This window comes from Sinohyriopsis cumingii, chromosome 7 (genome assembly GCF_028554795.1).
Source record: "Sinohyriopsis cumingii isolate HCF-2022 chromosome 7, ASM2855479v2, whole genome shotgun sequence".
NCBI lineage: Eukaryota > Metazoa > Mollusca > Bivalvia > Unionida > Unionidae > Sinohyriopsis > Sinohyriopsis cumingii.
The window spans coordinates 85,293,183-85,316,707 of NC_142967.1; the positions used below are offsets into that span (position 1 = coordinate 85,293,183).

Consider the following 23,525-nt stretch of genomic DNA (forward strand, 5'->3'; position numbering starts at 1 on the left):
TATAAGGAAAACGTAGCCGGGTTTACTAGTCCGGACGAGAGTTGGGGTACATGGAGAATTAAAAATGAAATACGACGCGATTATTCCCCGTCAGCAGATGTCACCGTTGAGAACAACTACTTACGCGGTGATAAATTGTCAGAATGGTCTAATGCACCATCGTGTTCTGATCCAATTTGTAGACACAAGACGGTTTATTTAAGCGGCTGTGGCGGGTCGGGAAAGACGACTCGGGCAATTGAATTATTTCGAACGCGGGCAAGTATAATCGTGCTTACACCGACCCATAGACTAGCGCGAGAGATAAAACAACGAAATGTTGACGCCGTTACTTATCACAGCTTTTTTCGATACAGCGGCGGTGAGTGGACTCCTGATCGAATGGGGGAAAAATTTATTCCTGAGGTTATCATCTGGGACGAAATATGTACTGTTTCGTTAGATACTTTACAAATGTTTCTTGATTGGTTGCTGCTCGCGAATACAGCGGTGATCATGTGTGGCGACCATGGTCAACCACCACCATTTGTCGGCGAGGGCCCACATGATTGGTTAAAGGGTTTTGTGGACTATTATGAAGAAACCGATACTGATTACCGAGCACTTGATGAACAACTGCGCGAGGTTAAAAAATTAATCAGATTACAGCCGGATAGAATTCAGTGTGAAATAATCCGCGAGGTGATTCCGGAAACGCCGTTAAATGAATTCTGGGAAACATGGAGACCAAATGATTTGATTGTAGCGAGTAGAAAGATAGTCAGAGACACACTTCAGCGGAGGTTGTTTACGTTTCATAAGGAAAAGTTTCCAACGCGCCCAGTGCCGTTATGTTATAGACCCGCGGATATACGGCGGCAGAACATTGAAGTTGAAATCCCGGCCCCGACAGCGTCAGGGACAAAAAAACAAATTCTCGTGCTGAATGATATCGTGCTCGTTGATATCAGCGTCGTCGAGGACGCGCTACGTGCTGATAAATCCCCGTGGACGCTAGGATACGCAACGACAATACATTCCTCGCAGGGACTAACCATCACGGACACAATTGTTTGGATGGTTGATAATCGCATCGAATGGTCGAATCTAGTCTATCTTGCAGTGTCCCGAGTATGGAGAATAAATCAGCTTCGAAGAATTGTTATTGACGAAGCCACCGACGAAGCCGGCGACAAAGTCACCATCGATGCAAGCGTCATTGATAGAAAACTCTCGGGTTACCGCCAACAGGATAAAAAAAAACAGCGGCGTTTTGATATTGATGCCGAATTAATAATTGCGTTACGACAACAACAGAATAATCACTGCGCGAGTTGTAATTGTATAATGAGTTGGCGTTATTCGGATAAAGACACTCGCCAATTTACCGTGGATAGGATCGATAACAGTCTCGGTATTGTCAAAAACAATGTGAGGTTGACCTGTCTTGAGTGTAATAGACGCAACGGCGCTAGTTAAGACCACGCGGGGTAATTGAGTATCGTCAGGTATCACTTGTAGTTGCTCGCGTGTAAATCCGCGCTGAGGAGCAGTTGAATCCAGTCTGTAGATCGGTGGTCTACCAGTTGATCGTGTTATCGTTGATATGTTATGTGTGGTAACACTCCAAATAGGATCAGTAGCCCTTTTTTTACCGCCTTCAAGCTCTCCTGGTTCATATAGATATCTAATAGTGACATCGCCAAGAATCGGCTTGGAAACACTATCTATTTTTGATTTTCCGAGTATATACTCGTATTTAATCGCGTCGCTGGGCTTCATGTTGATTGCTCGGGTAATCTCGTTATTTAACGCTGCAATTACGCCTGGCAACCTTTTAACCCATTCACGAGATCGTTTTTCTTGGATGAATTCCTTCGCGTATTGATATCCAAATAACCGTTCAGCAAGAGTCCGATTGAATCGTTCAACAATTGCCTGATCACGATGTAGCGCAGTATGACCTCGTCGTATCGCGACGCTATGATGTTTCAGCGTTGATAAAACAGCGCCGCGAAATTCACTACCGGGATCAACTTGTAATAGATTTGGCCAGCGCAGAGGACCTCTTTGATAAATTCTTTCAAACGCAGCGGCTACTTCAGTTGCTGACTTTGTTTTTAACGGCTCCGCTTGTTTGTATCGACTCGCAACATCAACTACGGTTAGCGCGTATTTGCAACCATTGTCATGCGGCAAAAATAGTATATCAGCCTGATGAACTTCATTAGGTACGCTGACATCAAAGCGCGAGAAGTTGATTTGTTTAGGCGGTGGTAGATAAATTTGCCATATAGCCTGTTTGGATAACCAATTAGCCGCAGTGGCCTTTGTTACCTTTGCAGCGTTTGCAAGCTTACCAATTGCGGCCTTCCCCTTCCAGTATCCTCTCGGAGAATAATAGATGGATTCCATGTTGTTATTAATTACCAGCGCCCATCATTAATTTACCTTTCATAGCCGATTTTACCAACCATGAAGCCAATTTTTCTTTGACGGATTTATCAGGAATAGCATTTAATGCGTGAATTAATTTTACATCCGCGATATGACGCTGTTGCAGATCGCTACTTTTGTAAGCAACATCATGAGCATGACACGCCTTATCGATAGCGTTTATTGGATACTCACCGGGTTTGGGCTGATTTTGATCATCGAGTCTAATATCTAATTGTGTTCCGGGGCCACAGTAGTTATATCCTGGGAGGTGTTTTTCTCCTGGATACTTTGCCCACGGTGTTCCGGGGAGTTTTGCCAATTTGGCTGCAATATCACCTCCTCGCTTTTTTTTAAAACATCCCCGGGTTTAATAGAAATAAATCTAAATTTCTTTGTACCGCATTGTGCACACTTACCAGTAAGGGCCGATCTGTTATTTCTTGTTGTAGCGGTTGTCATATCATTTGTGCCAGTACGTACTCTACACTTCACACAATATAGATCCATAATTTATGTATAGAGATATGAATATAATTGATTTTTCGGCGACTAAAACAAGAGAACCAGTTAAGCATGTTGCAGCGTTACCAAACTCGATCCGGATGATTATCATCGGACCATCTGGATCCGGCAAGACGCAATTGTTACTCAATTTAATAATGAGATGGATGAAGTGGGATAAGTTGTATTTGTTTGCTCCTAGCGTGGATGATCAACGATGCTACGAGGTGTTGAAAGATTTCAACGAGAATGCATCAGCGATCGCTAAAAAAAATGTTATTGAGTTTATTACAGATATCAATGATGCACCAGGTATTGATGATATTGATGGCGACGTTAACAATCTAGTCGTGTACGATGATGTTATGTTAGACAATCAAAAAAACCCAGCTAGGATATTTTCCAGAGGCAGGCATAAAAACACTGACGTGATATATGTCACTCAACGGTATACTCAGATTCCAAAAGTAATCAGAGATAACTGTAATATTCTTGCTGTATTCAACGGCGTTGATACACACACGCTACGAAATATTTGGCAGACATGGTGCGGCGGTGACATGGACTTTAATGGTTTTTCGAAACTTTTTTAGTCATGCTCAGTCGACCCCACATGGATTCGTAACGATAAATTTACATGATCCTCGGACACGATATCGTATCGGACTTTACCAAATATTCGGTTAGTTGTAAATAATTTTCATTGTAAATAACCACTTAGCAGCAGGGGGGGGCGATGACATCGACGCGGTCGTCGATGTGCTTACCGGACGCTGACGACGCTGGGGATCGGCGCGCAGAAGGTGTTAATTAAACCAAATGACGTCACCATCGTGTAGGATGGACCGACGTCGTTTTTTTTTACCAGCGCTGATTACACCGGATCCGCTGAGTGCAGAAGTAATAATTAAGCAAAATAACGATTGGACAAAATGTCCGATTCGCCCCCCCTGCTGCTATTTAGCATCATGCCCCACTCAGTCACATTACCCTGACAACAAGCTGACCAGTCCTAAAACTAACCTCTTAATGCAAAGTGCCTAGTGAGGCAGCTGTTAGTAACATTTTTTGTAAGTCCTTGGTATGACTTGACAGGGGTTTGAACCCACGACCGTCTGCATCCAAGTCGGACACTCTAACCACCTGAGGTCAACAGAGTAGTCCCTCATTTTAGTAACTGCAACCCCAATATACATGCCCATGCAATAGATTTTCTCAGGCCCTAGACAATAGTGTTTACTTTTACCACTAATATGTTTGTACGCAGACTCCACAATGCATGTGATACAGCATTCTATAACAAACAGCTTAAAAATATAATTAGGATTGCTGGTTTGGTCATTTGACAATCGAACAGGTGAAAGCAATGAAAAAGTATAATCAACAATACGAGATAAATTTGTAGGTATTATTTTCAGTTACTGCAGATACAATTTATTTGCTACATAGAGGATATTTTCAGTTCCTATGCTACTACTGGATACATTTCATCGTGTGGTACTAAAAAACAAGGTATTTTAATGAGTGGGTAAGGAAAAGAAAATTTTCTTATTATTATATACCAAACATGGTGCAGAATTGAAGTTTAGAAGATTAAACTAAATCTTCTGCACAACACGCTCAACTCAACCCCCTTTTTCTAAACTCACCTTGTTTTCAGAGCCCGATCATATAAATAAATGTGTCTTAAGAAAGAAGTAGGACTGGGTTGACCTAATCTGTCGCAGTAAATTACATTTTCGTCATTTTGCTAACTATTTGACCCTATCTGAAAACATTGCAAGTCTCATTCAGTAATGCATCATAGTGGATTTGTTGTTGTTGTTAAGGAAGTAAGGTGAGATAACCAGTGAGATGAGAACGGCATTGGGTCAAATTTCTTTTCCAAGGATAATTTCTATGTTTGAAACGTAAGGCAGTTTCTACTTATTTGTTCTATCTCACAAAGTACTTGTTTTTGTTGTTGCAGGTACAACGTTTGTAGGCACACACAATCAAATATCAACACTACCCCTCATTACAGTTGGGTACCACAAACAATTTTGTACCATGATATGCCACAACTATATTAGGGACTAACAATTTAATGTTCTGTCAGGGGCCTGACACTTTTGTAATATAACACCTGTCAGTAGCTGGAGAAAAAAACATCTTGCACTGATTTATATAAAAATTTCACCATACTATATCAATTATGGAAAAAATCAACTGTCTTGAGACAAAATAAAATAAAATATCTTGGCTCAAAAACAAATCACAGCCACCCTCCTACAGAAAATGTAATCGCCAGTACTTAATAGCAGACAAAATTGCTATGCAATATGTTAATTATTGAATACACTGTAATCTAAAACTAACTAAAGTGGCATGATTAACCTTACACTATAGCTGATGCATTGTGAAAGACATTGTACTGACAGAGACTCAGAGCTTGCATTGATACTTAAGTATACAATTACTTAGCTAAATTATTCAAATAAATTTTCTATCTACCCAGTTTGACATGTTTATTTTTTACAAGTGCAACTGTGACTCACTGATAAGAAGCCACCCCTTCAGATACATCTGACTTGCAAAATACTTAACAAATGGGCCAAAGAAAAATTGACTTTCTGTAAATCCAAAAATGGGGTGGGAGGGTCAACTTACAGTCAGCTTGACTTATTACTGAGTATACATGCTAAATGTAGTTCAAGTTTGATCAAAACTGGAACAGAAATATGGCTTCCAGAGTGGTAACAAGGTGCAAAATCACATCTTAAACTCATTAATCTCTGAAGCCACAATAACTCAGCGTACTTTACCTCCCTCATGTCCCGAGTGCCATGATAATGCGGCTCTGTTTACCTGTCTAGTATCTTGGGCGCCAAGTTTGAGTGTCAGTATTAGTCTAGGCCTGTGTTCAATTGGCGCAAAGCCATTGGTTGATTTCAAAGAATTTCCTAATTATGAAGGCTGTTTATCCAATAAAATTTTAGCTTACATAGAATAAAAATTGCTGAACAAAGGAAAAAAAATTTGACTTCAATAGCGGCAGAAATAGTGGAATTATACAGATCTGAAAATGATGCAAAATGATGAGAATCAGCCATTTGGTGGAGACTTTTACTTAGACTAATGGAGAATTTTCAGGATTTTCATCAGACGAGATTAACAGTGATGTTGAAATACCCACAGATGACAATAGCAGGAGTGATGAAAATGAGAATGTTGAAGAGAATGGAAGAAGAAAATGAAAGAAAAGGTGATCGATGGATAATAAATGAAAGAACACACATCAACAAGAGGCCATTCACAGGACCAACACCAGGGCCAACAATGGATTTAGGCCCAAAAATTGCAAATGAATTTGATTAATACTGAAAACTTTTCCAGCATTTTTGATTCAGCTTATGAGTCCAATCTCTATGTAATACGAAATCAGGAGGAGAAAGAAGACCCAAACTGAAGAGATGTCATGGAGTGTTATGCATATTTAATTTAACTGTATGTTTGTTTGTTTTAAAAAAATTATTATTCCATTACATGCTATTGTCATGTAACATTGTTTACTGGATCTGACATTGTTCAGAACAGAAACACTGTATCTAGTTTCTGACCTTGTTCCAAAAGCAGTGACAGTTTTGATAAACAACTTTTTTCTATTTCTTTAAAATTTTTCTCAGATTAAAAATCAGTAAGTTGAGTCAAAGTCATACCTGGACAACGTGTCATTAAGCATGTGTCAAATGTAAACAAACTTCTATTTTTTCCAGAATGAACTCTTGACCCCTATTCGAGAATCTGTTTTGCATTTTAATTAGTCTTATAACTGATGTTATGATAAGTTTTGCTTTAACATCGGACATGTTAAGTTGTATTATGTTGTGCCATATTTGGGCTGAATTTTATTTTTCTTCAAATTATTGAATTCAAGTGATTAATTTCCCTGGAAATACAAGAGTGCTCTGATAATTCTTGGACAAAGACATTTACTGGAATTTATATAAAATTCAAAACTGGAATAATATTTTCTGTGAATCAACAAGAGTACCAGAGTACAACAATACCATGAATAGAGTGGACACTGCAGTACAACAATACTATGAATAGAGTGGACACTGCAGTACAACAATACCATGAATAGAGTGGACACTGCAGTACAACAATATCATGAATAGAGTGGACACTGCATGCATGCAGACCAGCACAGGACGCAGTACAGTACATACAGAACAGCCGAGAAATGGTGGTTGTACCATTTTTGGCTTATGTTTGATATTGCAGCCATCAATGGATTCATACTAATGAAAGAATCAGAACAACACGTCAAGCAGAGCAAGAACAAATGGATAAAAGCACATAGAATGATAGAGTAGTTGATTTTAAGATGAATCTAGCAAAATTGCTTATTAGAGACTGCAGGCAAAATGATATAGCAGTGCTAGCAACAAACACAGAAGGACACAATCCTAAGAATGGTGAAAAGATGGGAAGATGTTGACAATGCAGCAATCAAAAGTGATGCCTTGAATTTACAAATATGTATATTAAGTGTAATATTCATTTGTGTGTGGATTGTTTTAAACCATATCATGTATATCTTCAGTAAGTAAACATCTGGGAAAATGCATTTTGTGTTCATAGTTCCGAGTTTGTTAAAATGTTTTGTTAGTTTTAAATTTTCAGAGGAGAATTCTAAGAAAATAGATAAGTAAAGAACAAAGAAAATATGTCCATCTGTTTGCAGTATTCACACAAAGTCAAGTTTGCAAGAGAGATGACAACTAGAATTTCTGTGTACATAAAAAAGAATTATTTCATTTGTTAAATATTCAGTGTGAATTTATAATGGATTATCCATGGCAAGAGAAACAAATTGTTAATTAAATCATTTATGCACAAGTTTTCTTTCCATATGTAGCATGATAATTTATACCATTATGTAAATAATTTTATTGAAAACTAATGTACCAAATTTCAGCTTAATTAACTGAATATAAATTCAAAAAAATAACACATTTAGAGCAATTATTCCCTCTGTAAAAATCTGCAACTCAGGTGCTGTCAGCGAGTCTCAGTGATGCAGGCACTGGTTAGGTTAACATGGCTCAAGGCGACCTCTCTGCAGGTATACTATAGGGGAATGCCTAGCTGTTTGACTCAGGGGTTACTGACTTAATGTTCATGGATCCTGTATATCACTGCAGTTATAAACCCATATTTCAAGACGGACTGATACCAGTCATCAGAAAGATGACTCCAGAGTTGTGACAAGCAAATGCTGATTGACAGACACATGACAGCTGCAGTATGATATCAGAAGCTCCTTTGGTCACACATCCAGCTCCGCTAAACTTAGGGCAAATCCTGACACATTAGAAACCATTGTGTATGCCACAAATAGTAGCTTCAACCGATCATATCTGGGAAATACGGATTAAAACATGGCTTTTTCCAGTACCTGCAGAGATAGATATCGATATATACCCACATCAGACAGTGGAGTAGGGTAGTTAAATATATCATTAATGCATGTTGTTTGTTTAATCTTGCCTAGATGGATTGTTGTTGTTGTTGTAGAAGGGTTTAACACTATTTTTCAGCACACAATAGGCTATGAATGGCGGGCAGTATTAATGGTGGAGGAAGAACCTGGGAAAACTACGGAAAGAACCACCAACCCACGATAAGCTACTGGCAAGCTTTTTCACATACCCACATTGGCTGAATCCGAGACTCGAACCCATGCAGACAGAGGTGAGATGGCAGTGATCCGTAACGTACAGTGCTTTAGACCACTCGGCCACTCTGCCTAGAGGGAAACCAGCAATATCAAACATAAAGTAAACAGAAATCCATGTGACAAATGACAAAACTGCTAAAGACATGAAACTCTTGTTACAAATACACTGACCATAATTTGATTTGTGTGTCAAGAATACGTACAATGTTAGCATATCCTTTGTCATCTTTGTCAAATCTGTATAACTTATGCAATACTTTGTGCAAGTGGAAGCTCCATCTTTGATAAATTTGATTTGTGTTTTGTGTAAGTTGGTATTAACAACACTTTTAATAGATTAGTGGTTTTATAATGTCCAAGAAATGAGAGCATGTGCCAAGGACACAATGAGGCAGTCAACCTGAGCTGGTCTGGGCTGGTATTGTACCTATACCCATTGGATTAAACTCTGACCCGAACCCTTTGGATTAAAATCTGACCCTAAACCCTTGGATTAAAATCTGACCCTAACCATAACCCCTTGGATTAAATTCTGATTTTATTCCAATCAAGCTACAGTAGCTTATAAGACTTACATATCAACTCCTCGGACACAGTTCAGCTGAGGAAGAAGATTCTTATTGAGACCGCCTGGCGCTCTGAATTCCGGAATTACGTTTTGGGCCATTACTGGATTTGCCTGGATATTCATAATGGCCACCAGCATGTCATTGCACTTTCTCTCCTCTGCCTCTTTCGTTACACACCATCGCAAAACTGAAATAGAAACTGAAATTGTTAAATCTCTTGCTTTAGTAGACAAAACCATTTTGTCAGTATCAGTGGACCAAATGGGTTGGTACCAATGCATACTGATGTTTCCCTATTCTACAATCTGAACCTTCATCTCCTCAGCACAAAGGATTCATAATACAGACACTGTCTAGTAAACTTTTTGCTTTAGAATGAATATTAACTTGAAAGTTACGAAGAAAATCTTTCATAGTCCAATTGACTCTATGTTTGCATTTGGGCTGAGACAAGGAAATCCCAGTCATGGGGTTATATTATTTGTCTCTTGCCTGTGCCTTGTGGATAGACAAATAACGTAACCCCGTGACTGAGATTTCCTTGTCTTCAACAGATTATTTTTCTCACTCCATATTTTTCCAGTTAAATTAATGTAACCCTGCACTTTTGCAATTTATCTGTGTTACATTTAGGCTCTTACAAAACGCAACAAAAAACTTGCGAAGACAACAAGCATTGTAAAATTTAACAAATAATTTATTTCCCTAGAAAATCAAGGTAAAAATGAGGAAACAACTTACAGTTCATCAAATCAAATCCAAAAATAATCCAAGAATTAAAAAGTAGAAGTCCTAGTAATAAAAATTCCTAATAAAACTGAGTTCAAACCCCGATGAAATCCAAAATGGAAGACGATAACATATGCTGTGGTCAGTGTCGTACTGATGTGTCAACAGTTCTTTGCTGAATCACAGAAAATAATATTCCAGTGTTTTAATTTTGTGTAATTTCTATAACTGTCTTTGTCTAAGAATAATTTTAGAGCACAAGTATTTCCAGGGAAAAATAATCTCTTAAATTAAAAATTCAACTCAAACTGGTCACAAAAAAAACACCTTTAAGTGTCAATGGTTTAAAGCCCGACTGACTAAATTCTCTATAGAAAACAGTTATACACTAATTTAAGATGCAAAACAGATTCCCATATGAGGGTCAAATGATGTTTCTAGAACAACATAGAAGCTTTTTACATGCCTATCATCACGTACTCCCAGTATGGCCTTGACTAAAACCAATGATTTTACTCTTGGAAAGAATTAAAAACAATTTTAAAAATTGTTTACTTCAACTCTTACTGATTCTGAATGGAGGTCAGGAACTAGGTCAGCATTAGATACAAAGTTTCTATTATTAGGTGTTTACAAAAAAGAGTCGGATCAAAAGAGTTCTTTTTATGAGAATAATGGTAAAATGTTGTTGCTTGATGGCAGAACAGTAATCGGAAATAACGGCATGTACAGGTTGGTCATCCTTCAACCATCATATGACATTAAAACTATTTGGAACAGAAGAATCGTATGATGTTGTTGTTGTAGGGTTTAATGCCATTTTTCAGCACACAATAGGCTATACATGGCAGTCAGTCTTAATGGTGGAAGAAGTACCCAGGAAATCCCTGGAAAGAACCAACGACCCTTGAGAAGCTACTGGCAAGCTTTCTCACATACCCACATTGGCTGAATCTGAGATTCAAACCAATGCATACAGAGGTGAGATGGCAAAATGTATGGTAAAATGTATGCATGTTTTTGTAAATCCTTCCTATTATATTTTTACCATAACTCTTCCTGGCACAAGGCAAATGAAAAAATCTAAACAATGAAAACAGTACGACATAAATGGGTTAAAACAAACATATGAAAATTTCATTTTAAGAAAAAGCAGATGTTTATACCAAAGAATGAGATCATATAAACATTCGTCATTATACTAAATTTCTTACAAAACTGTAGTAGATTTGTTTTGATGTGCAATGTACTTTTGAGGATAGACTCACTGAGAATTACCGAGATATCATGAGTTAATATCAATTTGCTTATGACTTAAGAATATGGTATTTCATGCACAAACGTTTTAGTTTTAGTGGGACACTTGGCAAACAAAGCAAAGAAAGACTTCAGAAGTAATTGTAAAATAGAAAATGTTGATTTATTCTTGAAGCTGAATGTTCACAAAGCATTTATAGATAACAATATTTTGGAAATATGCAAATTTTGGACTGAAATGACATGAAGTCAAGAATTTACAAAGACCAAAGAAGCAACTGGGGCGACGCTAGAGGGCGCTGGAAATCAATATGATGATTTTCTCAAAATGGCAACCACATTACCCCTGGTACTTTCTCTGATTTTATATATAAAAAACTGTCATTACTGGATCCAAATGTATTCATGGTTGAAAGGTCAAAGGTCTATATTTAGCATATATGACACTGGGCCTTTTGTACAACATATTCGGCAGAAATAAACAAGAACATAATATTTCAAAATGCAGTAAAATTAAATAAACGAATAAATATGCTGACCTATGGCTACTTTCAAAATACTTTGGAGATCATTTTACAAAAATAATGCAACAATGTAAGAGGATATTTGTGAAAAAACCTCGAATTACTCCTTTTAAAAAGGCCACCCATGCCAGCAAGAACAGTAACTCTTTCTGACATATACATACGTAAAAATGTAATCAGTGCGAAAAATACTAAATAAATTGATTTCGAATCACTCAAAAACTCAATCTTATGAAAAATTAACATTTATATAGAGGAATCAGATTACAGAAACTTGTTGTCATCCAATAAACTAAATATATTAAAAAAATTTGGTAATGGTTTTTCGAAACTAGAATCGGACTTGACAAGTGACTGGTGATACTGATATAATGATAGTTATTATGATATGTGATCACCTTGATGTTATAACTGTCAGATCATTGTACGATTCTTACCTAGAGACTGGTTTGGGGCCATCCATTTAGAACGTAAGCAAAAATCTGGCAAAGCCTGACCCTTCTCTGTACACATGCATACTCTTTTACACACACCCCACCTGCGTATGTACGCTTGATGCACACCCACCCAATTTCTATAGAACGGCCTATATTTAATCCACGCAGAAGCAATCAAGGATTAATAATATAACACGTTTAATAAAACAGAGTCCACCGACGTTGAATGTCTGGCTGCATCAAAGAAATAAGCTGCATAACTTCAAAAAAGTTGTCTAGTGTCGCCTAAAATTCAAAACAACCAACTGAACCCAGTCAAACAGGTCACACATTAGACAAATTATTTACGAGGTGTCATCCCCCCAAGTTTCCTATGCTTACGTACATTATCACTAGACCCCCTATATGCCAACGTATGCATTTGGGTTAAACCTCCCCTCCATGCATATGTACTAAATGGATGGCCCCTATTTAAATTAAAATTTATGTGTTTCATATAGGTGAAAAACGGTAAAATTTTAACTATTTTGAATAATTTTGAAGAAATTAAAACTAATTTGTGTCATTCTTTGTGAAAAACAATCTTAACAAATATTGTCATTATAATGAACAGAAAATCAATCTATAGCATTTCTCTATTTAAAAAAAGCAAAACAAAACATAATCATGAATATTTCCAGACAACAAATTCAGTGGCAGTTCCTTCTCTCTCATTTCCTACTTTAACACTAAGCCATGAACTGTATAATACTGCTCAAAACTGGGCATCATTATTAAGACATATCTAGCACATGGGATATCCTAAATTTTAATTTTGCAACATCTGCAATTTATACCATAGAAATGCAGATTTACTGTAATGAATATTTATCTGAGAACCTGGACAATATGATAAGCTGAATGAGGACTTTTCTATCTTACAAAACAAGATTCTAAACTGGCAATTGTGGCTTACTAAATTGTGATTTCAGATCAATGTATACGGTACCTGGACGTTTCGCCCCATGGACGTTTCGGCCCAAGACATTTCGCCCCACTTCAATGGACATTTCGCCCCACTTCAATGGACATTTCGCCCCACATGGTACATGGACGTTTCGCCCCATGGACGTTTCGCCCCATGGACGTTTCGCCCCACATTAAATAAAGTATGAACCCTCACTCGAGTACGATACTGAATAATCAGTATATCCATGAATAGTTTTACTTTTTCTCTTCCATTTTCAGGTTTTTCAGTCAATCAAGGACCTATTGCCTGAAACGAAAGTCCAGTCATTTGTTGTTGACTTCGAAAAGGGTCTTTGGCAAGGAATCAGAGCAGCTTTTGAAACCCCGCAAATACATGGTTGCGCATTTCATTTTGGACAGGCCCTTTGGAGAAAGGTTCAGGAAATGGGATTACAGGTAAACTCATTTCAGTCCACTCTATTGAGTTGCGATGCTAATAGTTACGATGTCTTTAGATTTTGGATAGCCAGTTCAAAACTATTTTCGTAATGCTGAAAATCATTTATAACTCAACAATATTTTGGGAAATTCAATATCTTGAGAAGTCAAAATCTAAATTATTTACGATAATGTATAAATCTGTTCATCCCAATTCCTTTTTTTTTTAATTTAAAAAATAATTGTATTTTCGTTTCCAATTCTAGCGGGTCTATCAGGAACACGACAGTATGTACAAACTTCTGCGAAAGGTTTTCGCGCTCCCCCTATTACCAGCAGACGACATACCACCGTCATTTGCAGAATTACAACGAAGAGTTGATCCAGAGGCAGTGAATGTGCAGTCATTCCTACGATAAGTGGAAGACACCTGGATTCACAATGACATATGGACTGTTGACTCCTGGTCAGTTTATGGCAGAAGCATCCGAACCAATAATGATGTGGAAGGGTGGCATAATCGTATGAACAGGAGAGCAAGAAAGGGAAATTTGCCTTTCTATCTCCTCATAACTTTACTTTATAAGGAAGCCAGAGAAGTTGGATCTGTAGTTCGTCTGTTGCAAGAGGGGAAGATAAGACGACATCAAAAGAAACAGACAACAAAAGTTCAGGGTCGCCTTATCAAGTTATGGGAGAAGTATGGAAACCACCAAATCAGCACGAACACCTTGCTTAAATGCTGTGCCAGATTGTATGGTCCGACATAGCAACATTAAAGCTGGACGGAGTAATGCTTTCCAAAACTGGACATATTTTATATACACGTGCCTTGTGCGTTGTCCATATGTTGAAAACATTATACTTCAGTAGAGATAATATATATATTTGTATTTCAGTTTCGTATAGCAGTAGCTGATGTTTTACTTGCATGCATTAAAAAAGAAATCATTGATAGTTACTGTTTAGAAGTATACTTTTGCACATCATAATTTGACATCTATACCTTGTCATGAGATGTAATTTTGATTAGTGATGTGTTTTGATTTAAAAATGCAAATACATGCTTCATATTTCAAAAATATAAATCTCTGAAACCATTTTTATATCGCTTTATTGTTAATTACAATTAACATTCCTCGTCCCTCCTCCTGTCTTTTCATTGCTCGCGATATGTCGGGCTATTCTGTTCACAGCTTTGAAAAGATGTAATATATAACGATCGGGATATAGAAATGAAATACATTAATTTGGACTGTTTCTGTCAGCAGTTCAGTCGAGTAATTAGGACCCGATTTATAGCTAGTTTTACAAAATTAAAAGTAACAATGCCAATAAATGGCAGGAGATAAAAAGTCAATTAACCCGAGCTTGAAAAAAATGAATAAAGTTCAACATTTAAAAAAAAGTTATTTTGCTGGCGACCACAAGTCTTTAATCATCATAGCTTTTATTTAGCGAAAGGAATATATCTAACTACATATGTACGATCGTGATATTGACTGTTAGAATTACAAAGCCCCCTTTTAAGTTGTGTCTAATGTACGCTCGCTGATTGGTTAAACGAACAGCATGATAAGTGGCGATATGCCAATTTCCTACAAACGGTAAATGTGGTCTTCATCAGTATCTGTAACAGCGAAAATAAAAGTACTGTAAACGATAGATTAATTTTCTGATCAGTCTTATTACATAAATGAAGAAAGAAAAAAAAGGAAAATATTGTCTGATATAACGGCACGCTGAATGTAATTGAAATGGATGAGAGTGATGGGATTATGGGGCATGAAATTAAATCATAACGACAGGCCCCTAAAGTAAAATGAAGATAATGGTGTAATGCTTGTGAATTTCTATAAATGTCCGATATTTCCAATCATGTGGGGCGAAACGTCCATGGGCCGAAACGTCCATGGGGCGAAACGTCCATGTACCATGTGGGGCGAAATGTCCATTGAAGTGGGGCGAAACGTCCTGGTCCGAAACGTCCATGGGGCGAAACGTCCATAATCCAATGTATACATATACAAGAACACGGTAATGAATATACACTATGGGTTTTAAGAGTAATATATAACTTCAACTTGTGTATGACTCATCGTTATGATATTTCATGCAAAACTTGGGGGGGGGGGGGGCTAAGGAAAAAAATAGGCTTGTACCTGAAACAAAGAAAATGTGAATTTATTCATAAAGCTGAATGTTCACAAAGCATTTCTATTTAACCATATGCAAGAAATATGCCAATTTCAACTTGAAATAAGAGGTCAAGACTTTGCAAAAATGACCAATACTAAAAATGGTGGACAGTGCATGTGTTTGAATGCTTACTGTGAACTTACTTGAAAAGATATCATTAAGATGAGTTCATTTTTTTAACTCAGCACATTTGAATTACGTAGAAAACATTCGATTTTTATTTATCGTAAATTTCTGAAAAAATCACCTGTTGCTAACCAAGGACCAATATTAAAAATGGTGGACAGTGTATGTGCTTAAATGTTTCCTGTGACTTTAATTCAAAAGATATCAAAAATATGGTTTCAGTTCTGAATTCTGCATACTCAAATTATGAAGAAAACATACCAGTTTCATATAATCTATAATTCCAAAGAAAACAAAATCATCCCCTGCTGACAGACTAATTTGCCTTCGCAGGTAGTCGGGGGAATTTTGGTCACATATTCGCGTTATATTCTAATCGATTCAGCAAAACAAAACAGCTTAATTGCAGAAAGTCTCTCCTAATTTTAAGACAAAACAATCCATCTGATGTAAGCAATGTTCCCGCTTACTTCAATATCATACATGTAAACAGGTATAAACTGCCCTGTAGTACTGTTATTGGTTTCTACTACGCTCATGTACAGATCAGGTATAAACAATTTTACCTGGCGGAGAGAGTACAGTGTATGTTTTGGATGATAATCGTTTTCATTTCACTCACCTGCTTGCGATGAAACCATCTCGGTTAGCACAATAACTACGATAGAAGCGAAAAGGAAACGCTCCATGTTCACAAAATGTTAAATATCTCCCAATACTGTCACAACAATTTAGGTTCGGTAAGGTATTCAATAGGTCATCCACTCTACCATTTTAGACCACATTACAAACTAATGTGTCACTGTTTTCGAATTACAGAAAATAGTTCTCTAAAATGTTTCCCATGCCTTAGCAAACAAAACTGTATTGGTGTGATAATTTTTCGATTATACAGAAAACAATTGTTATACCTTATTTCAAATATAAAATTGAAGCTTAAAAACTATGCTAATGTAGGCCTTTATTTAGCATGCGTATGAATATTTCTAAGGTGCACACCTGTGTAAGGCGACACTATTGAACGACGACAATTACTTGGAGGGCGATAAAGAGGGAGATAATTCTATCATTCCCCCATCACCCACAATCCTGTACAGCATAACGTTAACCGAATGATACTGGTACACTATATTAGTCCGGTATCATACTGGGGTGGCATGGACCATTCCAAAAATCACCGTAAAGTTTAATGCAGCTTGTAAAACTCGGTGCGTTGAAAGTGTACAAATTAGTGTAATTATACTCTTTTGAATATCTATAGTGAGGTGTGGTGGTGGGCGGGAAGAAGGCACGTCAACACCAATCTGGCTATACAGTGTTAATTAGGTTTGTATATTTTAAAAGAGCATACCCAAGAAAGAAAAGGCAAAGACTAACTTTCTGTGTTATAATATATTCTACCTTCAAAGAAAGGTAAACTTCGAATTTATTTTATATTGTAAACCGCATTCCAATATCTGGTCAGTTGGAACATCATCACGGGACGCATCCCAGGACGAAAACGTTGCTTCCATTATACATTGTAGCAGTCATCTTCGCTAAACAAAGATCCGATGTGTTAACCCTATTTACATCTTGGTGGATCGAACATATATTTCAATACTTTGTCCTAGCGACATCTATTGGAGTTCATGCATTGTCAGTAGTATATGGGGCCAGTAGTGAATAGGGATACCCTAGGAACTAGGGCACTTCCATGTTAAATTAGAGAGTTGTACCCTGGGGACTATGTAAAATTTAACATTAGAGAAAAAAGTTTGTACCCTAGGGACAATGGGAATTAACATTGGGGAATAGTTCGTGGGACTGTCTAGGGACAATGGGAATTTAACATGGGGAATAGATCGTGGGACTGTCTAGGGACAATGGGAAATTTAACATGGGAATAAATCGTGGGACTGTCTAGGGACAAGGGGAATTTAACATGAGTAGTGAAAGGGGATATTATAGCGTCAATGGGACTTATCATTAAAAATACCCTTGGGAACATATAGCGTCAAGGTAAATTTAACATGGAGAAAAATCGTGGGAACATATAGCGTCAAGGGAAATTAACATGGAGAAAAATCGTGGGAACATATAGCGTCAAGGGAAATTAACATGGAGAAAAATCGTGGGACTGTTGAGCGTCAAGGGGAATTTAAACAGGGTGGGACTGTATAGAGTCAAAGGAATTTAAACAGGGTGGGACTGTATAGCGTCAAGGGAAATGGAACATGGGATTTTTTTTTAAAAAAATAAAAAAAAAAATAAGAAAGGGGTAGGCAATTCAAAGGCTATCTCTTTTCGAGAAATATGGCTGGCCCTGAAAAGGGCCTTTGGGTTTACGTTAATGTATTCATTAACATAAAGGGCACCGTATTGGTCTTCTTCTTGTCCTTAGGCTGCGTCTCACTGTTGGCCCGTAAACCAGCACTCTTTTCAGGCATCCTTGTCTTTCAACGTAGATCCTACGTATCCACAGGCTGGTGTTTGTCCTGTGGACAACGGTCCACTTGGATCGGACATACTTAAGCAAGTCTGTCCGAAACATCATGGAAGACACAAGGGTGGATGACTCAACTGTGGTCCACATCTTCAAGCGACGAGAACAGGTGGATCAATGCACTGAACTGCGCTTATTTATAGGTACAGGTAGGATTGAAACGGATTGAGTTCATTCACCAATCCGAACACGCGTTACAAAATTCAGTCAGCCCGCATCCAATCCGAAGAGAGCAGTCTGTGAAGTCACGTAGTCTATATAGATTCGCTAGCGCTTGTGTGCAGTCAATCTATGCGACAGTGATTCAACATGACGGAAACTCAGAAAACGATCCAATGGGGTGCACCAACAGGGGAGACCGCCCAAGGGAACCCGGACTTACTTTCAGAAGAGGTGAATTGGGATTTTGTGGATTTTCTCTCCTCGCAAGAATTTGTTCCGGAACCTTCGTTACCTTCTTTATTACCGCAAGTGGAGAATTTTAGACAGAGACAGAAAGAAGAATTGGAGAAATTTATACAACGACAAAAGGAAGCGGAACAGGCTTTTCTCCTACAGCAACAGCAACAAGAAGAAGAGGTAAGAAAAAAACAACAGCAACAACAGCAAGAAGAAGTAGCAGTAAAGAAACAAGAGGGTGAAAATCAAACGGTCACGGTACTGTTGGACATTTTAGCGGAGTTAAGAAGTCTGAAACAAATGTATCAGACTTCTTTATCACGACCGAAGAGAATACGACCTTCCCGAGCTAAACACGTCAACCCTGTGACTAAGCCTACCGTACCACCCTTAGTGATTTCAACCCAATCATCATCAACATTATGCAGTTCAGAAGTAGGCCTTGGCCGTGGCAAAGGCATAAGGCAGTTAAAGTTGATTGCTTAAACTCACCCCTACACCATAAAGAGAAAAAAGGCCCTTTTCAGGGCCACCCACATTTCTCGAAAAGAAATACAATTTCAATTTGCCAATAACTCAAAAAAAAAAAAAAAAAAAAAAAACACCCATTTTACCTTTATACTACGTGTCTGTGTATGAGTGCGTGAGTGTACGTTCTTATTTTAAAATCAAAACTAAAAGACTCTTACCTTATATCATTCATTTATTCTTTTATCCATTTTTTACAATCCAATTCACAATTCACAACACAACACTTTAATAAAAAAGTTCATTGACTTCTTCTTTCTCCTTGTTTAGTCTCTCGGTTTTTTAAATTTCTTCACCGTCTTTTCCTCATTTTCTTCCCTTCTTCTTTTCTTCTTCTCCTGTTTCTTTGCCTCTTGTAAATAGAATTGTCTTTTTTCTTCCTCTTCTTCTGAAGAATTCCTCTCTTCATCCGAAGAATCCCTCTCTTCTTCTGAAGAATCCCTCTTTTCTTCTGACTCCTCTTGTTTCTTTTTTGGGCAATCTGGAGACCAATGTCCTTTTTCTTTACAATAATAACAGGTATCTTGACTTTTGTCTTTTTTAGTCCCTGTTTTTGTTCTTTTTTGACGGTCTGGACACTCTGAAGACCAATGCCCTTTCTTCTGACAGATATAGCAAGTATCTTGACTTTTATCTCGAAAGGAAGGAGAGTAGTCCGTCGGCTGGTCTGAAGAGAATTTTCTAATGACCCCTCGCGAAGCTCTGACGAAACGTTCCATCTGGTTAGTCTCTTCCATCGTTGTGCTCGGCTTGAGAGTGAAATGAATAGTGAAAGGACAAGACACACACCCTTTTATATACGCTGGTATGCTATGACTATAAAGTAGCTCATGGTGTTTGAACTTGAGTCATTTGACTTTTTGCTTTCAAGATGAAACGATCTAATTCATTCGAGAAGAAAGAAGAAGAAGAAAGAAGTAAGAGGCAGAAACGTGATCTATCGCCTCGTACCAGGGCTGAAATCTTGGCACAAATTCATGCCAGTGATTTTGAAGAGGACATGAGTGAACCTGAATCAGAACCCTCTAAACCAATTTCACCACCCTTAGTTAACCCTGAAAAGTACTATTCCATTCGAGAGACGGAAAAGCGCTCCTCTAGAAAATTTAGAACTACGGCTTACAAATACACAGTGAAGTTTAAAGATTTCAAGGCTGAAGTGCCGTGAGAGAAAGCAGAAGTGTTTATCACTGGGGTGTGGGATTCTTTGCTCACTGCACTCAAGCAACAATGTCAACCCAAAGAAGACGATCGCTTGAGACTTTCCATACAACACGACGGTTTGAAATCCCCTGTTTGGATCGAGTTTAGCACCCCTGCAGAATTGACCGCTTCCAAAGTCATGGACAAGATTCAACACGTGCAACAATCTAATGACCAGTTTGACATCACCGATGGAAAAGCCACATTGGACATGACCCACGTCTCTCCACCTCAAGGGACCGGACGCAAAAAGATGTTATTGGTGAACGACCTTCGCAGCATTAAGCGTAGCCTTGTCCAAATTCACAACCCTCATGACCAGATGTGTTTAGCCCGTGCCATCGTGGTGAGACGAACCTATGCCAACAAGAACGACACGGTAGAATGGAAAAGAACCTGGAAAACTATTCAACAATCCGACCGAGCCAAACAACGAAACGAAGCAGAACTCCTGTTGCAACAAGCTGGCCTGTCCAAAGACACACCCTGTGGCATTCCTGAGATGCAAAAATTGCAAGATGCCCTAGCTCCACGATACACCTTGAAAGTGCACCCTCAAGAAGTGCGAGGGTCTATGTTGTTTCGAGGGCAAGATTTTAAGGACGGAAAATACATTCATGTTTATCATCACGATGACCATTTCGATACCATTACCAGTATCACCGGATTCCTGGGATACGGTTATTACTGTGAGAAATGTGACCATGGTTATAATAATCGAGAGCAACACAAACATTGTGGATCGAAATGCCCAGGATGTTTGGCCTCTTCACCCTGTCTGAGCGAAGAACCAGTGCCTTGTTCAACTTGTCTGCGCACGTTTGTCAGCTCTACCTGTTACCAACAACATCTGAAAACGCAAGGTTCACAGAAGAAATGCGCTTGTCAACTGCTGAGATTGTTCTCTACGTGTGAACAAGTCATACGTACCAATAATATCAAGACACACGTATGTTCAGGAAAGAAAAAATGTCACATTTGTCACCACATCGTGGACTTGGAACACCAATGCTACGTGCAAAAATACCAACCCCCACCAGAGAAAGAGGACGGTCACAAGAAGAAAGGCAATTTCATCTTTTTCGATTTCGAATGCATGCAAGAAACCGGCATTCACATTCCTAATTTCTGCGTGGCTCATCGAGCGTGCGAGAAGTGCATTCAAGAACCTATTTTCAGTCATTGCCCTCACTGCAGCAAGATTCCTGGAGGACGTGAAAAAATCTTTCGGGGACCGAACACGCTAGCCGATTTCGCTCGATGGGTCTTAGACCCCATCGACAAGACGTGGAGCCAAGAGGACATCGAACGTTACGGAGATTGTCATCGTCATGCCACGGTGATGGCTCACAATTTCTCCGGATACGATGGACAGTTTCTTTTGAGGTACTATACGGAACAAGGCACCGAACGTCCTAAAGTGACTTTGAACGGAGCCAAAATCATTTTCATGCAAGTGGGACAAGTACAGTTTAAAGATTCGATGAGCTATTTGGCCATGCCTTTGAGTCGAATGCCTAAAACGTTTGGAATGACAGAAATGGCTAAAGGGTATTTTCCACACTTTTTCAATACGGAAGCCAATCAACATGCCGTTCTACCCCATTTACCCGAGGCTCACTATTACGACCCCGACAACATGCGTACCGAACAACGAGAAGCTTTCTACGCTTGGTACCAGGCTCACGCCTCGGACCCTTTCGACTTTCAGGAAGAAATGCTAAAGTATTGTCGTTCCGACGTGGACATTTTACGGCGTTGCTGTGGAAAATTTCGAGAACTGTTCATGGAACACGGAGGGGTCGATCCTTTGAAAGAAGCTTGCACCATTGCCAAAGCGTGTTCCTTAGTGTATCGACAACGATTCATGCCTGAAAACACCGTGGCTGTCATCAGCCCTCAAACGACCCACTTTGTCAAACGTCAATACTCGGTCAAAGCCCTACGTTGGTTACATTACTTGTGCGACAAGGAAGACAAGTGGATTCAGCATGCCCGCAACGGAGGGGGGCGAAAAGACCATCGGAACGTATTCGGTCGATGGCTGGGACTTAGAAAACCCCAAGATCGTGTACGAGTTTAACGGTTGCTTATTTCACGGATGTCCTTTTTGTTACCCTGACCGTGGCACTAAAAATCAGTTTTTGCAACGAACCATGGAAGACTTGTACCAGGACACTTGTCAGCGACGCCTAAAGTTAGAACAGGAAGGATACCAAGTGGTGGAAATGTGGGAACACGAGTACGATCACCGTATGAAAACCGATCCCGAGTTTAAACGCCTCGTGGAAAGTTACCAGTTCATGGACCCCCTGAACCCGAGGGATAGTTTGTACGGAGGAAGGACCAATGCCACCTGTTTGCTGTACCAAGCCGACGAAGAGAAAGGAGAAGAAATCAAATACTTGGACGTGTGTTCGCTGTATCCCTACGTGTGCAAATATTGTTGCTTTCCTGTAGGGCACCCGCAATTGCTGACGGAACACATCGACCTGGTCAACATTCGACAATACGAAGGCTTGATCAAGTGTAAAGTTTTGCCTCCCACGAACCTATACCATCCCGTCTTACCTCACCATTGTCAAGGCAAACTGATGTTTCCCTTGTGCCGTACTTGTGCCGAAACGTGCAACCAAGACCAACCTTGTCAGCACAGCCAGGAAGAACGGGCCTTGACGGGAACGTGGGTCAGCGTAGAATTGTTCAAAGCTCTGGACATGGGATACCAACTGTTAGAAGTGTACGAAATTTGCCACTTTCCCAAGACACAACAATACCGCAAGGGTGACCCCACTCAGAAAGGCATTTTCGCCGACTACGTGGATGCCTTTTTGAAACTGAAGCAAGAAGCCAGCGGCTATCCTTCCTGATGTCACACTCCCGAAGACCAAATAAAATTCAAAGAGAAATACCGGGAACAAGAAGGCATCACTTTAGACCACATCGAGAGAAACGAAGGCAGGCGATCGTTTGCCAAAGTGATGTTAAATTGCTTGTGGGGTAAAATGGCACAACGACCGTGTTTACCCAAGACGGAAT

The 23,525-nt window shown here is 38.9% G+C and overlaps 1 protein-coding gene and 1 pseudogene across 1 annotated transcript in view; one reads left to right on the top strand and one right to left on the bottom strand.

Moving 5' to 3' along the window:
• LOC149795659 (transferrin 2-like) overlaps positions 1–16,672 on the bottom strand; it is a 77,409-nt gene extending 60,737 nt beyond the window's left edge. Inside the window, exons 1-2 of the mRNA XM_089965501.1 lie at positions 16,494–16,672; positions 9,220–9,400 (exon numbers count right to left, since the gene is read on the bottom strand). Of these exons, the coding sequence (XP_089821627.1) occupies positions 9,220–9,400; positions 16,494–16,560 (248 nt within the window). The 5' untranslated portion in view covers positions 16,561–16,672. The remainder of the gene's footprint in view (positions 1–9,219; positions 9,401–16,493) is intronic.
• LOC149795660 (uncharacterized) lies at positions 9,589–14,636 on the top strand (annotated as a pseudogene).
• Positions 16,673–23,525: the final 6,853 nt, after the last annotated feature.